Consider the following 19,550-nt stretch of genomic DNA (forward strand, 5'->3'; position numbering starts at 1 on the left):
CCCCCCAAACCTCCGCACACCTATCTCATTGAAACTTGTCAGGCTTTGTGGCCTCACCAGGGGCTACCACCCCTGCAGTTTTCATCCCACTGGTGTAACACATACATGTGACATAAGTTTTGCTTTCAAGAATTTGGGGTGCAGTTCCCCCTGAACCCCTACACCGAACTGCTTGAAACTTGGCAGGCTTCATTGTCTCAGCAGAAGCTACCACCCCTGCACATTTCATCCAAATCAGAAAAAACAATAAAGTTCTAGCTATTTCATTGATTCCCCATTATACCCTATGGCAAGATCTCCAAAGCAGCTCCAAAGCACTTTGGAAGCTCTGAACCGCTTCAGAAAGCCTAACGAAACCAGTGTTTTGATCTGGACATGCTGCTTCAGATGCCAAAGCATCTGAAGCTTCTCCAGATCTGAAGTACAGTCCGAAGCCTCGCACAGCCCTACTTACTATGCTCCTTCACCTTCCTCAGCATCAGGAGAGCATGGGCTTTTGCACTTAAGTATTGGTTGCTCCTTAAACAGGCAACTCTCTTAGTAGGGTGGCCATCGTAGAGAGTAGTTCAGTTGTCCTTCGTCATCGACTGGTATGAAAGAGGACAACTTTATGACCTCTATTTTTCTATTATACTTTGGGTATGTAAAACCCTGTGCACGTCCCCTATCTCTCTGGTCTGATCAGCTAAGTTATAGTAATTAAATGCTCTTTAGTTATGTCAATGATTCTCAACCAGGCATACAGGGGTGTCTTGAGATTGTTTCAAGTGTGCTGTGGGGTACCACACAGTGTTAGCACTCTTAGCTGTGCAAACATGATTCACAAGATAAACCCAGAGATTTTAAATAGGCATTATAGTGTAAAAAGCATTCAGACGTGCTGTTTCTGGGTTTTTTCCAACAGAAAAATTGCTCTATAAAATTTTTCCTTAGACAAAAACACAAGTGAGAACTAAGAGCTAGCATTTTCTGAGAGGTGCTCTGAGTCCAGTAAGGTTGAGAGCCACTGAATTATGTTCACTGTGTCATTCTGTAATCTTAATACGAATGCATGCAGCAAACCAGGGATGATACCAAACAGTGCCCAGCCATTCACAACAATAAATTCTGTCATTTCACAGTCATTGTTATCCAATGCAAAACAAGGCAAAAACTGCAGTGCCAGGAACAAACATGCTCTTCCCACTGCCCATTAGATTGGATTTTTCCACAAAATAAAATATCAGACCTTGAATTGTTAGTATGCAATAAAGAATTACTGTGTAAATGAATGGCCATTTGAAGAGGAACAAGGACAGCAAAGGACATGCTTTCTCAAAGTTGTTGGTTGAAGCTGTGTTGGTCTAAGGTAAAAACATCTGGTTACCTGTGGATGCATATTTCTTACAAGATAATCACTCTCTCTCTGGTCCCTCAGTTCTAACCCTCAAAGGGAATTTACAAAACACCTTTTGCAGACTTCATCAATCTATTGAATACAAAAAATCATGGACTAAACGTAGATATTAGATTTATGGCACATTATAACCTGCCTGCCATCTGATAACCCCAGGTAACCTCTCTACATTTTACCAGCTACATTTGGTCAGTAGGTTACCTTCAAGGAAGGAAAATGAAAAAATCCCAAAACAGGCCATAAGCAAATGGAAACAGTCACTCGCAAAGATATTGCCAGTATTTCAACACCCAGCCACACACAGTCCCTGGCAGTAAACATCATATTCCTTTTATTTGTTCCAGGTTGGCTTCCTAAGAGATTAACGAGGTACAGCTGTCTCTTGTCTCCCTTCCTCTTACCTAATTCTGGAGTTTCCAGAGCCAATCACTGTTCAAGTTTCCTGAGCACCAGAGCCACATCCCCATGAGCAGGGGTGTAAAGTTGCTACAGGGAAAAAAGCAGTGGCACAAATTAGTGCCAAACCTTTTTGCCCTGGAGCACACCCTTGAATGTGGAGTTAGTGTGGGAAAAAATGGTCTGGGTAGGGTAGGGGAGACTAGGGCCAGCAGTGTGCTGGCCCTAGGAGCTTTGCCTGGGGTCTTCCCAGGGGCAGCAATGGCAGTGATCTCAGTGTGCAAAGCCTGGCTGCAGCCAGAATGTAACTTTGGCTGGCCAGGCTCCAGTTTTGGGTGGAACATGCTACCATCACATGCACCACCCTGCTTTTTTCTGACCTGTTTTTTTTTCACACTGAGAGATCCCAGTGTCAAAAAACCCACCACCCTGCAAATTAGCAGCATGGCAAATGCCTGCATGTGCTTCTATGTAATTAGAACTAAAATAAAACAATTAATTTTTTATCAATAGATATAGATATAGATTCAAGTCATATATTTTGCATAGAATCCAGCACAAAGGAGCAAAGCATCAGACTCCTGGTTCCTACTATTGTAGCTATACCCCTACCACCTTCTGGAGTAGTGCTTCTGTTCCATGTAAGCCCTCTGATATTAGAATGACTACTGAAGAGAAAGGCAATACTCAACATGTGTAGGAGAAGAGAGAGTATGGACGTAGTGACATCAATGTCTACTAACACAGGATCCTGCAGAAAAGAGGCTTGCTGTGGAGACTTTGTGCGTTAGACCACACACTTGCATTTACAACTCTTACACCGTTGTTGCTTTTGTATTTAAAGAAATAATTTTAAATCGGCTATCATTTGATTAGGAGTCCAGTTGTTTCCCACCAGGAAACCTAAAACTTTCTAAGTGTCATAACATGACTTCATTTCAGTTGTTGGATCCCCTAAAGATTCTCATGCCATTTTAAAATTCTAATTAGTCAGTAGTCTTTCAAAGACAACATCTGGAAAAAAATGATTACCTCAGAATAGAGCTCTAGAGATCAGAAGCAGCTATTCTTTAGTAAAGCACGCAGAGGTGTTTCACTTCTGACTCTAATTTTTATAACCTCTGTGTGTCTACACAGTTGGCTGTCAATAGCCAAAGCATTGAATAAAATCTTCATGCCTAATTTGGGTTTTAGTATAAAGGGAAAGTGATAGGGAAATAATAACTAATTAGAATGTAAAGCCATGTGTGTATACAGTTACATACAGTGGAATCAAAAAGAATACAATGGTATTAAAAGCTATCAAATGGTGACAAAACTACACTAAAAAGATCCCGAGTCAGGACAGGTCTTAGCCATACACTTCAGTCTTTGTGACGGAATCAGAACAAATTCCAAACTTAGCATGTACTTCAATAGTATCCTGAATAAAGATATTTTATTAACCAAAGCCACTTTGTGCACCTTCCTTTCATTATTCTTAAGTAGACAAATGGGTGCTCCTAATAAATGTTGGTATTTTGGAAATGCATTTGTGAGTATCATTTTCAGAGTTACCCTCTCCTATTTACTTACATTTAATAAGGAATCTGATTATCCACTTTTGATGAGGGTTGAGCACAGTTGACATGCATTGGAAAAGTAAAGAAACTATTTATAAATGCGCAATCTTATGGAGTACATAGAACTACTTGCCTGGAACTTCAGTTCATCTGAGATAAAGAACAAGCCAGGACTAGAACAGGTTGCACCACTTTTTTGATGTTCAAGGGCTAAGAAGGGAATGCGTTCTCAACAAAAATGCTGAACTCATCAATTTGCTTGCTCAGCTATTGAAATGCATTTCCTGAATATGTTGTTTAGTAAGGACATGTACTCATCTTGCTAGTGTTTCATCAGTGTCAGTTCTGTTTCCAGGTTCACAACATGCAAAACCCAAAATAAGCTGTCCAGGTTGGAAAACTGTAGGTGACTCAAACTCATTGGGATGACTGTGTGAGCTAAAGTTCATAGGCTAAAGTCAATTGGCATTAACATGTTAGTAAAGGCCTAATGCTAGACTCTTCCATATCGTAAAATCAGCCTGGGTCAAAGAAAGTCAATAGTGATTAATTTATTTATATCAGTAAAGGATGTGATACACAGGTTGTCAATGCAGGTAAGTAGAAAATGGTTATTTTTATGGGTACTTGCAATATACAAAAATGCAATAAATCAGGAAGTGACACAGATCCAGTGCAGCACCTCACAAGCACACGTCTACTAGTCTGATCACTGCCTACTGATGAGAAGAAGGGAAAAACTCATACTTTGAGACTGTGGAACATTTCAGAAGTACCCATGATCTGACCTGAGACACACTCACATTTTCCTGCAGCCACACTGAACCATTGATTTTATCCTATGCGTTAGCTATACCATCTCTGCCAACTTTCAGTGCTATGTTACAAAATGATCTCACGAAATGGAGTGATGGGACATAAAATGGCAGATGAAATTCAACATTGAGACCTGCAAAGTAATGCCCAAGGAGAAAAGAAGCCCCTACTATACATGCACAATGATGGGCTGTGAATTATCTGCTACTACGCAGAAAAAGATCTTGGAGTCTTTGTGGATAGTTCTTTAAACGCATGGGTTTGGTGCATGGTGGCAGACAAAATAACTATGATGTAAGGATCCATTAGGTAAGGAATACAAAACAAAACAAAACAGTATGATGTTGACATCTTGTGTGCTGACATCTTGAGTATAGTCCTGGTTACTCCCTCTGAAAAAGGATACAGAAAAAGTAGAAAAGGAACAGAGAAACATAGCAAAGATGATCAGGTATGTACAGCAGCTTCCACCAGAGGAGATGCTGATGAGTTTCAAATTTTTAGCTGGAGAAGAGATGAGAAACAGGGTACATGGTAGAGGTCTACCTGAATGGGGTGGAAAAATGAATGGGGAACTGTAACAGAGAACCCTAATCCTGTTACTGAACCCAGGGGAGAAGGAAAGAGGAATGGGCAGGGGTCAGAGTGATGTAAGAGAAAGGAGAGACATAGAGACAGAAAGAGAGAAACACCCAGGTCACAGACCCAGGGTTCTGCTGCTTTAACAAAAGAGCAGAGAGAGCTGAGACATGGGGAGAGGAAAGGAACACCTGGATACTTAAACCACTGCCCAAAGACCTGGAAGGGGAGTGCGGGAAAAACTTCCATGAGGAACAAGAGAGAGATGTGGCAGTCCTGAGTTCCTAATGCAAGAACTGGGGCTGCCCAATGAAATTGTTACACAACAGGCTAAAACACATACTTTTTTTTTTCCCTTTACAGCACATAATTAGGTTGCAGAACCCATTGCCACAGGATCTGCTGGAGGCTGGGATTATTAACAGGTTCAAAGACTAGTTTGCAAAATTAATAGCAGGGATAACCACTGGGACCTGCTAAACAAAACAGTCCAGAATGCAACCTCATATTCAGAACATCCCTGAACCTACTACTCCTGACAGAGGGTCTGACCAGGAATGGATTGCTCTATACATATCTTCTTCTAAAGCGTCCATTACCTTCTAGTAGTGGAGACACGATACTGGGAAGAATGGACCTTTGTTCTGACCCAGTATAGCAGTTCTTCCCTCCAATGGTGTTTGGTGTGTGTGTTCCCCAGACTTGTTTTCTGTCCTGCTCTCCGTCTTTCCCATATCTTCCCAGGATCACTGCAGGCAATGTAGGGAGATACCACAGAGGCAGACTTAGTAGATACGGGGATGTTTTTTGGAAACAAAAAACAAAACCTCCATAGAAACAATTCAACCAGGTTTTTATAACCAAAAGAGAGAAGTATTTTAGGTAACAGTTATACCAAAATAAATAAATAAATAAAATCACAGGATTATAATGCTAGGGCCACAAAGCAGCAGGATTTCTATATCTTCAGCAGAAACATGAGTGCTTCGAAACATCCCAGAATCCTCAGTATCACAGTGCTAAGTACAGTGAAGTAGGCCCAAAATCCTTAGTTAAATGTAATGATTCCACAATATTATTTTCTCGCTTTCTATGCTTCTTTCTCTCTCTTGTCTTCTGAGAAAGATGCACACAAATATAAGAGAGAACTAAGGTATAAGCCTTGCAAACATAGATGCATGTTTGCAGTCAGATCACTCTGGTGAACCACTACCTCTGTAACATCCTACACAGCCAGTAACTAATGTTATTCATGAAACAATAGCATATAGAAACTTATTATAAAGAACTCTTTGCCTTTTCTAAAAAAATATAAAAGGTGACCAAGATTTCATTTCTATATTATTTCCATGGGATTCCCTCTAATTATCTCATTACTAGCAGCAAACAAGATGAATCATTTCCAATAACAATTACATTCCCACTCGTGGGAGTGGCAATGGCTTTATATTTCAGCACTCCACCAAGCACCAAACCAAACACTGCAAACGAGTCTTTAGAAACACAACTGACCAGAGAAGGTAAATATTTCTTTTACTTTATCTTTAACATTTTAGTTACTATTGGGATGACTTCAGGCAAATTAATAGTGAACTTTGGATTTGGATTCTCAAAAGGAAATAATAGGTGGCTGCTGGTTGTACCATTCCAGACAATGATTGTCTGGTGTCTTCATTCTATTTTACTGACCCGAGAAATTGTTTCTTGTTGGGAATTACACAGCACATCTGCTGCTTGAAAAAAACCAACACATTTGCCTGAAGATCATTTGTGGATGATTAACAAGAGAGTTTTGCCAATACACTTATTTGCTCTTTCTGTTAATTCTGGGAGACAGTATTACAAGCCTTGGAGATATGAAAGTACATAACTATCCCCAGAGGTAGTGCATGAATAGTCTTAAATATTCTTATGAATAAAACTATACAGTATCTCTGCAGGCATTCACAGCTCCACTCATCCGAAGGCATTTGTGTGGCCAATTTTTCATTGCAAATGTCATTGGGAAAATGGAATGATCATGCATACTAGTGGAAATACAAACTTGCCTAAGTATCTCCAGTCAGAACACTCTTATGCCTAATAAAAAAAGCTCTTTGTGTTGATGCAGAAGATTAACTAAATGGGGACTTAACTATCTGCTTCTTGATGAGCCACCAGAATCTGACTCCATGTATAAGGATGTAAGAGATGGTATTTTCTTTCTGAGTTTTTTTTCCCCAGGAGCAGGGGGCAAATCCCAGAAGGGGGCAAATACAAGAGAATGAATAAAGGGTTGGCTCTACTGACACCTAACTGATGGACAGAGGAGCTGAGCCAATCCAACTGGCAGCAGTTGACTTGGGAACAGTTGGCAATGCTGCCACAGTGGGAGCTGGTTTTGGAACAGTACCTGTCAAAGACACTCCTGGGAGCAGGCACAGCCCCCTGCTACCCCCATAGGTGGCCAGGGCAGAAAATATAGCCCTTTCCCTGCACTGCAACAGTTTGGGACTCTCTCTCAGAGCTACTTTCAAATACAGTCCTTGAGTGCCCACAGGAGTGTCAGGGGTGAGAAGAGCATACCCTATCACTTCCACCAGTGGCTGGATCTGTATTGGTGCCACTAATGTTTCTAATCAGAAGGAAAAAGAGGGTGATTCTACATTAGTGCTTATTCCACTACTGGCAAATATCTGCAGAGCATCTGGCACATCATTCAAGATGGAAGAGGAAGCCAAGTGCTATTGGATTGGATGCAAGATGCATAGTGACTCTAAAACTACAAATTCCAACTCTCAATGCTTGTAAACACAGGCATGTGGAGGTGTCTGCCTAAAGAAAAAATTATTTTGAGCTTTGTTTCAAATGCAAGGAGATGAGCTGAGGTCCCATTTGGTAAGAATAAGAGTTATGTCCCTGTCTGGGAAATGACAGATTTTTTGCCTGGGAATTTGGAGATTGATAGGTAGCAATAATTGTGATTATAATTAAAATGTAATTTAGAAAGATTTTTAAGGCATATCGATGGAATATGTTACCGACAGAGAGGTACTTTGCTGTTGAGTTAAAAATGCAAGACTTTTATTCACTATTTCCAGATTTAAAATTATACCAGCTTCCTGAGACAGGAATTCCACTTCAGGTTATAAAGCATTTTGTGGGGCTTTGGGGACACTGGATAGTGTCATGTATACATTCAGATTATAATTAGTACTATGCAACGTACCCACAAGCCTGGGAACAAGACAGACCAAGAAATGGAAGTGAATCAGGACTGAAAATAACTCTGTGAGGAAAATAATGCCATACACAATAAGAAAGCTATGCTGATTGCTTCACCTGCCCATACAGCCAGCCTTAGATTATTATTGAGAAATGATTCATATACGTTTTCATTCGGGTGACTGGCAATGGGCCAGATGTAATTTGCACATGAACATGAGACGCACTTTAATTCTCATGTCCTAGGCATCATCATTTCACCATGGCCTCTCTCAGCAAAGCCAATTCTGAATTCTGTTTTGACCTGCTAAAAGTGGTGATCAAGGAAAAACAGAGAGATGAAAATATGTTCTTCTCCCCTCTGAGCATCTCCGCTGCCCTAGCCATGGTCTACCTCGGTGCCAGAGGCAATACAGCCAAGGAAATGGAAAAGGTAGGTCTCCCTTGCTCTGCAAGTGAGGAAAGTATCATCATTTCCTACTAGTCCAGTCGAAAATATGGGGGACCCCAAAATGTTCTAACATGGCACAGGATGTGAATAGCAGCTGTCAGATTTAAAAGCCTCCATCTGAAGCCTTAACCCATTATCTGCTGCACACCTTATAAAGGAAACATCATCTGAGAGGCACAAGTTCTTTCTTAAGGTCCTCACTGATATATGTCTGCACAGTAAAGTCACTGTTCCTTTCAGCACTGCCCTCAGCATTCCCATGCTCTGGAGGCACTGGATCCTCACTGGAAGCTTGTTGATTGACAGATCTGGCTAAGTGGTTGTTGATGAGGTCCCTCTAGGGTGTTCTTTTCTTTCCTAATGGCTAATCAAAATTCCTCAGGTCTTGACCCTCCGCAAGGTCTCTCTGGGAAATTCTGCTGTCTGGTCAAATGCACCATCAGTGGTGGTAGAGATCTTAGCTTTCCCTATCCGTCCTGTGTAAACTGGCTAAAATGTGCCGAGGGCCCTCCAATCCAGCCTCAAAATCCTGTTTTGAAACTACTGTAATTATAACTGTGGTCACCCAGCATTTATGTTGCAGGCGCTTCACTTCAATGAAGTTTTCAGTTTTGCTTCTGGAAGCACTGAGAAACCTGGTAGCTCAGAAGCAATGCCACAGGTAAAACATTGTTGACCTTTTCTCTTCTCCAGAGAACATAGTAGAGTTGAGTAGATTGTCTTTTGAACTTCTAATACCCCTATATTCACACTGAATAAGGCCAGTAGTTGTATTATTATGTGCCACAGTTTCCCACAAATAAACCCTATCATTTGCTGTTTGCAATGTTTGGCTGGAACATGAGAAGGGGAAAATGGACAAGACTATCAGCAAGAACAAAGTGCTTTTCTTGAAAGGGGGAGATGGAGCTAACTCACTGGGATATAGACCATAGCTGAAGCTCCTTTTACTGGACCCTTGACTGCTAAGAAGGATCACCATAGAAAGACCATTTTTTAGACACCAAGCATTTTAGCAAAGGAAAATGAATCTTGGCACAATGGCTACAGGTAGGCCCTTTTTGTTAAATGCTGCTCTGCAGTAGTGGGGTAGAGAAGCCTAACTCCTATAGGGAAAGAATAAATGCAGAGGAAGTTGCAGTCAAGGACCAATCACTGTTGGTTATGAGATTTGTGGTAGGAATATTTATGCTGGGACATTGCACTGGAGCTGTGGAGTATCAAATTCTCTGAAAGAAAGCGTGTTCAGTCTATTACAATTTAGCTGGGAGTATCAGGCATATTTCTTGGCAGGGAGGTATGTATCCTACATCAGATTTAGCTTCACAGATGAAAGGCCAATCTTGCTAAAGACATAATAATAATTTTTTTGCAGTGTGAAGAAGATGGAGGAGTCCACTCTCATTCGAGGCACTCAGCAATCAACAAGCCCACCACTGATTATTCTCTAAGCATTGCCAACAGGTTGTACGGAGCAAACAGTTTTCACTTTCTTCAGGTAAGCTGCAATAGTCTCCATGCTAGTAATGAATTCAACAGACTTATTATATATCCTGAAATATAGTGAGATTTATTCAATATAGCATAGTGAGATTATGTTTCCAAAAGGATGTCCTATAGCATAGTCATATTTATTCGTCTTTCCCTGTTTTCTTCCCTGATAGATATCTAATTATAAGGGTAGGGGAATAAAAAGTATCCCCTGGTTTGGCCTTTGCCACATTTTTCTTGATAGTTCTGAGCTGCATAGTGAAAACTGTAAGAGCTGCTAATAGAACTGGTGACACAAAAAACTGACGTGATTAGAAAAATAGGTTTTAAAACAGATTTTCTTTTAATTGGTCTATGTGTAGAAAGTGGGAGTTTACACTGGCACAGCCTCAGATTGTGGCTCACCCTCTACCCTTATTCCATTCTTGCTCTGGTGCAATAGGGAAGTGTCTTGAACATAGGAAGTTATAGACCCAATTATTGTAGTGACACACATTTGTTTTTCCTGCTTTCCAGCAATACTTAAGGTGCACAGAGACACTGTACCATGCTGAGCTGGAAGTTGTTGACTTCAGCAGCGCTCTAGAAGAGACCAGAAGAAAGATTAACTCCTGGGTGGAAAATCAGACAAATGGTATGTACAGGACAACTGCATGGGGATGTGGCTGGGTGCCTGGGACCAGCAGCAGCTGCCTTCTTTTGCCCCATTAAGTTGGTACCTGGGGCAATTGCCCTTATTCTGCCTCCTGCCCCTGCCCAGTTACACCACTGGGTCTTAGGATGAACACGTATGAAAACTAGGAGGAATATGGTATCCAGATAGGGATAGGGTGCCTGATGGTGATTTTTTTTCCCCATTTCTGTCAACCTAACAAGGTTTGTTTTCAGGTAATCCAAAATATTTTTGTATATGTGTTAACATTAGAAAGTTAGATAGGGATAGTTAGATACAGGTTCAAGAGGTTTTTTCTAGATATGTCTAAGCTGCCTCCCAGCAGAGCCATGGACAGTTGCTGAGTAACACATTAATTTCACTCACTCTTGTTCTGCCCACCAGCCAAGCCTGGCAATTAGGCAGAGTAGGTGACCTAGAGGAGGGGTGCTCAACCTCTGGCCCACAGGCCAAATCCACCCACAGAACCATGGCATGCAGCCAGTGGGACTCTTCACAGGTCAGGAAATTTGTTGGTAGTGAAGGGTGGTAGCAATCAATATTGCTTGGCTGTATCGCCTCTGACTGAATCCAGGTGCAGATGGAACAGATACAGCCCTTTTGTGTAATGGTTGAGCAACACTGGCCTAGAGAGATGAAAATAGTGCACACCTCAGCACGACTCCCAGGATATTTCCTGTGAGCCTAAGAGTAGTATTGGGGGTTCATGCACCCCTGCCACCTCTGACTGATCTGAATGAGCTGGGGTTACACACAAATGGGGCAGGAGTGAGTGGGCACTGGGCAAATCTGTTGTTTGGCAATTGGCCTGGTCTTGGCAGGGAGGATCTGTACACAAGCTTTGGAGGCATCACATTGCTTAAAATTGATTTTTTAAATGCATCTATTTTCTCTTCAAGATTGTTTTCACCATCAGTGACCCCTGAATTATTACAAATCAGCTCTAGTGGATTATCTGTGTGAAATATGTTAATGTATGTAAATTCAACATTTTTAAAGGTAAAATCCAAGAGCTGTTCCCTCCTGACTCTATCAGTCATGATGCTGCCCTAGTGCTGGTCAATGCTATCTACTTCAAAGGCAATTGGACAGTAAAGTTTAAGAAAGGAAACACTAAGGAAACAGTTTTCCGATTGAACAAGGTACAGTATAGTCAAGGACTAAGGTGAAGGGAGCCCTACTCTTACTTTCCTTCTACAAAAAGCAGAGGAAAGCTTGCACTCACCATGTAGTGAACCTCTGAAGTAAGAGTTTGCCCCAAACCAAACTGTAAGAGAATTTGCTAGCACTAATAGCGATTGCATTGGAGATAACTCCAGCATTCATTCCTCAGCAATGAGACCTCCTCTGGGGCTTCCAGTGGGATATGCAAAAAGGAGACTTAATTGATTACAGGGAATTGGCCAACTAGAATTTTTTTTTAGGAATAAAAGATTAGTAAGGGAAAACTTCATGGGGACAAAACAGTTTTGCCCTCGTTAGAATGGAAAGGAGAGCTTCTAGTGATTGTTATGATCTTTACCTGACAAGAATTGAAAGAGGAGGTCAGTGTACTGTAGATCCCAGAGCAGGACAAGGTAGGTTGAGACCATGCCCCTGTTTGACTGTGCTATAGATGTGCAGTGAGCTCTGAGCTTACTATCTGGTTAGCCTGGCCTTCTGTCCCAGCTCCCCACATGTAGTGAGCTCTGTGAGCACATCAGCTAATTGGGATGAACACAAGTGGGAGCCACCACTTTCATGCAGTCTCAGAGACCAGGGAATCAGCACTGCCACTGCTACTCAGCCCCTCTTTTCCTCTACTGCTGAATTCACAGGGAACAGGGGAGGAAGCATGGCAGAGGAGGTAGGTAAGGGTGAACAGCAGAGGCACTCACTCCCTGGGATCTGGAGCCATGCAAAAGCAGCATCTTGTTCCAGATCTTGCTCTGATCAGCTGATGAGCTCAGTACAAATGCAGCAGCAGCCAGCACTGACCAGGCAGTAAGCTCAGAGCAAACTGTACATGCAAGGTGTAGAGAAACAGGGTGCAGCTGCACCATGGCAACTACCCTTGAACAGGCACTAGCTGTAGAAAAGATAATGCTGGACTATTTCCAAGACAGTGCTCTGCCAGTTTTGGTATTAAATCTTGCCCAAATGACCAAGTTAGAAACAGAACTTAGGCTCAATTGATCTGTCTGTTTCTGGTAAACAGAATTTGGATGAGGGAATGTCCATCCTTCCTACTTCTCTTTACACCTGTCCTTCCTCTTACAGAATGAGACCAAGAATGTGCAGATGATGTTTCAGAATGGTATATACAACCTGGCCATCATAGAGGAACCTCAGGTAGACATGCTTGAGCTCCCCTATGGCAAGACAGAAGAACTGAGTATGCTCATTTTTCTGCCAAAAGACATCAAGGATAACTCTACTGGCTTGGAACAGGTAAAGCCTCTATTTCTGTCAGGCCGTGTGAAAGCGTCTGTGAATTCACTGCCATGTTTTACCAATCCCTTTGAATGTTTTCAGTTATCTGGACAGTACCAGTAGAAGATAACAGACAATAATAGACCTTCATAATTTTCCCTTTATTGCAGGATAAGTAACAAGCCTATACAGGCCATGTTTTTGTTGAGTTCCTGAAACATGAAGCACACATTTCATTAAGTCACCATTTAACAAGGAGCTTGACCTGATCACTCAAATTTAATTGGATTCCCATCTACCTTAGTGGGGCTCCATGTCCTTGGAATTTTGCCCAGGTGAAAAACACCCACATAAAAGCCCAAGAGGAAGTGAGCCAGATGCCTGTGTCAAGTGCAGTAAGGAAAAAAGGTCACAAAAAAAAGTTTTTGAAAGCAATACTTAGTCCTTAGTATACAATTATTTTAGTTTTCACTGTACAAACACATGATAAAATGTTAGTTTAATTGAAATTTTAACAAAAATGCTGAAAATATGAAATTTAAATACCAATCTAGGAATAATATGTTAATTTTTTAATTTTTGAGCAACCTTCAATCTGGGTAGCAAGTTTTCACCATTCAATGAAAAACTGATATTATGTTTCACGACATAGGAAAGGATTAAAAATTGTTTGGAAAAGTTTCCTGCTCCTATTCTTCAATCAGCTCCATTAGTAAACTATGTTCTAGTGATCCATTGGTTTCTATAATTAATAATAAGCATGCTGAATGTGATAACTCTATGCCTAGAACACTACTACAACAGAGCTCCAACACTCCTAGACTGCCTGTGCACCAGAAACTTTAATGGGTGTGTAGGCAGCCCAGGACGTGGGAGCAGTGTTGAGGTTTCCTAAATCAGCTCTTGTCATGGCAGCAACATGCTAATAGTGCCCATCCATAGCACTCTTGTTTTTGCATTCCACCCACACTCTACAAACTTCTCATCATAAGTTTCCAATTCTCTGGATTTTGCCCCTACAGCTTGAAAGTGCATTTACCTACACGAAACTAGAAGAATGGACTAGCTTGGCTAAAAAGAACAAACAAAATGTGGATGTGTACCTGCCCAGATTCAAGATAGAGGAAAACTATGACCTTGAGAACGTTCTGAAGGCAATGGGGATGCTAGACCTGTTTGACCACTTGAAGGCTGATTTATCAGGAATGTCAGGAGAACCTAACCTGATTGTGTCCAAGGTCATCCATAAGTCTTATGTGGACATTAATGAAGAGGGCACTGAAGCAACAGGTGCTACAGGGGGTGTAGCAGTTCCTGTAAGTATGCCGATTCCTCATGAGTTTAAGGCCAATCACCCCTTCCTCTTCTTTATCAAAGACAACGTACCCAACAGCATTCTCTTTTGTGGCAGATGTGCTTCCCCTTAAGAGAGAACACCTTGGAATAATATAGCCTTATGCCCTAAGAAACACAGACAGTATGGTAGCAGCCAGAGTACAAGAACATTAGATATTTTAGTCTTTTTGAATATTTGGCATGTGAGAATTTTGGTGAGACTGTATCCAAAAACAATTAAAAATCTTCCCGTATGTTTTTGCCTTCTGTCTTCACATTGGTGATAACATCATTACATAACCAGGGAAGCCATCTCCTAATAAATTTGGTACCCTTGTCTCTCCATCATGACTTCTGACTTCCATATCTTTAAAGATGAGGAAGAGGGAAATAAATTAGGAGACCAAACTGATACCCCTCTTTAGCCAGAGGAAAAGAGGAGGTTTTCCCCAGAAAATGAGTGGCAGTCCTAATCTCTGGCTGTTTGGGGTCCTTCCTATATAAAACCCAATGCTTTCTCACATTCCTGGCACTACCCTAACCATGTATCCATGCCCCCATTGCTTTAAAGAGGGGTACTAGAACTCTCTTATGTAGAGGAAAGATCTTCAACAGATATATACACCCTCAAGCTGTATGAAGTTTTCTAGTCACACACCATACCAATGGCTACATGGAGACTCTCCTACACCATGATCACCACCCTTTGCCCACCACCTCTTGCTTGGCCTACTATTCACAGTCCTCATCTCCTGGGAAGGCTTCCACATTCATAGAAAACTTTTGCTTAGGACCAATGAAGGCAAAGAAGTGATTGTAGAAGTACCTCAAGCTTCCTCCTGTCCACATGAATGATAATACAGCCTCTTTCTGCATGCATCAGAGGTCATACTCCAGGCTTGAAGAAGGATCTTGGGAATTGGTCCTGTCAGAGAATAGTAAGCAGACTTTTTCTGGTATAACTTAAACATTTCTTAGGCAGTGCAGAGTCATCCACATTCAGATTTCAGTGAGAAATTCTGCCTGCGGAGACCAGAAAGCCTGATAGGTTTCAAGGAGATAGATATAGGGGTTTCTGGGAAACTGCACCTCAAACTGCTGACAAGAAAAACTTGTGACGTGTGACTGTGTGTGTGTGTTAAGGCGCCTCTGGATGGAAGGAATAGTAAAAAAGCCAGAGGCTGGCCAAACAAGCACTGAACCTCACTAAGCTCATCAGCAGAAACCAACTGCCTACAGCCCAAAACACACGGAATGGATCCAGGCCATGCCATGACAAGCCATGCAAAACCTGCCAACAATATCTCCAGTATGGAGATATCTTCACAATACAATACATATCTCTATCAGGGCATTTGGTGCCCTGATGGAAAAATACGTGGAGACACCAAGCAACAATTGCACACCGGAATGAGCGCACACCAAAAATCTATCAAAGACAAGCACAGAACACCACCTGTCTCCAATCTCTCAGGCCCGATCCTCAAAGGGAATTTACAATCCACTTCTCACAGACGAGCCTATGAACTGCACTGCATCAACCTCCTAGGTACAGAAACTCATGGACTCAATATAGACATTGGATTTATGACACACTACAGCCTGCTGGATATCTGACTCCCCAGGTACCTCTCCAATTTTGCCTGCTACATCCCCCTTTTCCCCTACCCCAGCCTCTCTCTCTCATCCCCTGATGCCTCCATTTCCGTTTTCACTGACTGGCTTCCTTGCCTGCATTGCATGCCAGTCTCTGACTTCTTTACTATTCCTTCCATCCAGGAGCAGCACACACACACACACACACACACACACACACTCTCTCTCTCTCTAACTGCAGGTACTTCCGGACCAAGGGTTTTTCAACCTGAAAGCTGAAATCCCGGGCAGCTAAGCTGAGCCCACCTGGAGCCTCACAACTGCACTGCAACCAGCAACCCTCAGGCCTGTCAAAGACGTGACAGGTCTGGGCTTTCCCCATCCAGGACTCTCTGTCTGTGTCTGTGTGTGTGTGTGTGTGTGTGTGTGTGTGTGTGGTGGCTGGAAGTTATGGTGCCTCCCACCCGCCTTTCACCAGGGGGATCCTCAGTCCTGGCATTTTCTGGGGCTGCTGCACTGCCAGCAGTCCCACCAGGCCTCCCAACCCTGGCAGAATGCAGTTTTAGTGATCATGCCCAGGACCTGGGGCCTCCTCCTTCCCCATAATCCCAGCCCATACCTCCAAGTTTGTCCTGGCATAGGAGCTCAGCAGAGACATGTTCTTCCCCTGGGTGATGCAGTGAGTGTCCCCTCCAGCTCTGAGTGGGACATTAAATGGTTTTTAAAAAATGGAAAAAGGAAATAGGTGTGGACGGGGTGAGAAGGGTGGCATTCACTGTCTGCATATGGAGCTTGGGGAACCCCAGCAATGGGAGGTTCACCTTGAGGAACACCAGCTGCTCCACCAAACCAGGATCCAAGCAGGTGTGGTGGGGTGTCACTACATCCCCAGCAACCCTGGACACCCACTCGCTTGGAACACAGGTCGGTGGAGAAGACAGGTGTTGCCAGACAACTGTGGCCAGATCCAGCCAAAACTGGCTGTGGCTTGCCCAGTAGGCCAAGGGGTCGCACAGCAGTGGCTCCACGTCCTCGTCAAGATAGGTAGCCACCAAGGCCTGAGCGCTACCTGCCTGATGGTGGGGTCTGGTGCCTCTGGTCCCCAGTATGGAAGCCATGACCTTGGCCCATGTTGGCAGTGCCTGTGGTGGAGGAGGAGACTGGCTGGTGGATGGTGTGCTAGCATGGGACAGTGGATCCCCCTCTTCCACGTCCCCCCGCCTCTGCTTTTCTGCCTCCCTGACTCTCTTCGCCAGCACCTCCATCCATTGATTCAGGCTTTGGCTGCTGCGTACACAGTTCTTCACCCTCAGGTCACACATGGTGGCCAGCATGTGGACCATACCAGACCACAAGGGATCAAGCTATTTTCTGATGCCCTCCTTCAGCTGCCTCAGCAGTTCCTGCACGTCTGGTGACAACGGTTTGCCCCAGCCAGGAACACTGATGCCTGGAAGCTCTCCATTTGGCTCTGAAGTTCCCTCACTACAGGTATCACCTGGCTGAGGAGGACATTGCCAGCACTGAGGGTCTCGGTGGCCTTGAGGAAGGGCTTGAGGACCACCAAGATCTGGGAGATGGTATCCCACTCAGCTCTGTTAAAGGGGCCGCTGATCCCAATCTCCCCGAGCATGGCCATCTCATGGATGGACTTCTGTTGCTCCATTAGCCTCTTGAGCATCAGGTATGTGGAGTTCCACTGAGTCTCCACATCCTGCATGATTTTGTGCTGTGGGATGTTCAGCTCTGCTTGTTTGTCCCGCAGCATCTTGTCCCCCTTGATGCTGTGGTGGAAGTAACCTGCCACCTTCCTGCATTTTGAAATGAGCTTGCTGGTGGTGCTGGCACCATCACTGGCAGCTCTGTCCCCCTCCAAGGTGTCCCTGACAACGAGGTGGAACTTGTCCGTATTGTTCCCATTGTCAATAACCATGAACCCATGGGTGAGCTTGCCCTACCCAATGAACCATCCCTGCACCAAGTGGTTCATGGCCCCCATGATCTCTGTTGCCGTGTGGAACTCATCCATCACCTCAGCTTGAAGGAGAGTCCACCGACAGCCTGACTGGTCACACCAGTGCCCTGTGAGGGAGAGGTAGGCATGATCTCCACCCCCGCTGCTCCAGATGACCAAGGTGAAGTGTAAGGCTACCTATGGACCTGCCTTGTGCAGCTCCTCCCTCAAGTACTCCCTGCATGCCTCATACAGGGAGAACACCACCGTCCTGCTAAAGGTGGTGCATGCGGGCACTTGGTACAATGGGGTCACGAGCACCATGAACCGCCTGAACCCTGGCCACTCAACTAAGGAGAAGGGCGGGCCACCAACAGCAACCAACTCCCCAGTGCTCCGGGTGATCTTGCTGGCCCTTGCAACAAGCCTCCCTCCCCCCCCCCTTTCTGTCTGCCTTTCCCCCACTGTTCCACAGTGGCCTGCCTCTGCTTTGGGGAGACAGGGACTTTGGAGCGAGTGGGGGACTTCCCTTTTGGCATGCTCCCACTGATGCCAGGCTGAGGAGGAGCAAGGGCAAGGGGGTGCTGCCTGCGGAGATGCATCTGCATCCCTGTGGTGCTCATGTGTTTTGTTCCCTTGCCCCGGCTGGTTTTGGCTCAGCAGTGCAGGCAGATAGCGTATGTGGGATCATCTGCCAGCTCAAAATGATCCCAGATCACACTACCCACTCACTTCTGGGTTGTGGGTGCATGTGTGGATGCTGCAATTTCCCCCTCCTCAGCAGGCAGAGGCACAGCAACAGGAGGGCAACCTCTGCCTCAGTCTCCTCTGAAGTGCCTTCTGGTGAAGGAGACCTGGCTTTAGGAGAAACTTGAGGGGTGTGGAGCACAAACTCAGATGATTCCCCCTCCTTCCCCAGAATTTCCCTTGCTATGGTACTCAGATCCAGCTCCAGCTCTTCCTCTGGCACTGGAAGGCCCATCATGGGAAGTGAAATGGGGGTGGAGAAGACTGTCATGCTGGTGCTGGTGTTGCTGCTCGTTATCATGGTGGTGGCGGTGGGGGGGGGGGAAGGCTATAGCTGGTGCTCTTGGAGGGATATGGACTCAGGCACAGGCAGTTGCACTGGCACTGCTCCCCTCTCCTTGCTGCTTCTGGAAGCCTCATCCCTGTCAGTTGTAGGAAAGAGGCTGCATTCTCAGTTGGGAGGAAGGACTTACACCTCTCCCTCTACCCCTTCTTCCACCCCTCCCTGAAGGCTTGTCAGCTACCTTCCCCTCATACTTCTGTGTGTGTTTCATAGTGTCTTGTCTTTATAAAAATATATAAATGTATATATGTGTCTTCCTATATACATTCTATATTATAATATGCTTGCAATACAATAAATAAAATATATAAATGCGTCTTCTGATATAAATGTTATAGTATAATATGCAATATAGTTATGAAATTGAAAAGAATAAATCAATGAATATAATAATAAAATAAAAGGGTCTAGAAAGAAAGCAAAAGGTATTGCTGAATCCCACTTGCTAGGATAGCAAGTAGGAAATCAATGGTAGTAGCCTTTGTTGTCTAACACTCCTGAGCTTCTGGAAGGTAGCTCAGCAACTGACCCCCAAGGCAGAAAGCAGGGCAGTTCAAACAATGCTGCCTTCTATGCAGTTTTTTCATCCGTCCCC

At 43.9% G+C, this 19,550-nt stretch overlaps 1 protein-coding gene across 1 annotated transcript; it reads left to right on the forward strand.

The window, feature by feature from the left end:
- The first annotated feature begins 8,991 nt into the window (after window positions 1–8,991).
- LOC102574877 (leukocyte elastase inhibitor) lies at window positions 8,992–18,879 on the forward strand. The gene is made up of 6 exons (XM_019498463.2): window positions 8,992–9,065; window positions 9,780–9,902; window positions 10,412–10,529; window positions 11,568–11,710; window positions 12,828–12,998; window positions 14,003–18,879. Exons 1-6 carry the CDS (start codon window positions 9,057–9,059, stop codon window positions 14,405–14,407), a joined length of 969 nt encoding a protein of 322 aa, XP_019354008.2. The 5' UTR covers window positions 8,992–9,056; the 3' UTR covers window positions 14,408–18,879.
- The last annotated feature ends 671 nt before the right edge of the window (window positions 18,880–19,550 follow it).

Source organism: Alligator mississippiensis, chromosome 3, assembly GCF_030867095.1.
Source record: "Alligator mississippiensis isolate rAllMis1 chromosome 3, rAllMis1, whole genome shotgun sequence".
In the NCBI taxonomy this organism is placed as follows: domain Eukaryota; kingdom Metazoa; phylum Chordata; order Crocodylia; family Alligatoridae; genus Alligator; species Alligator mississippiensis.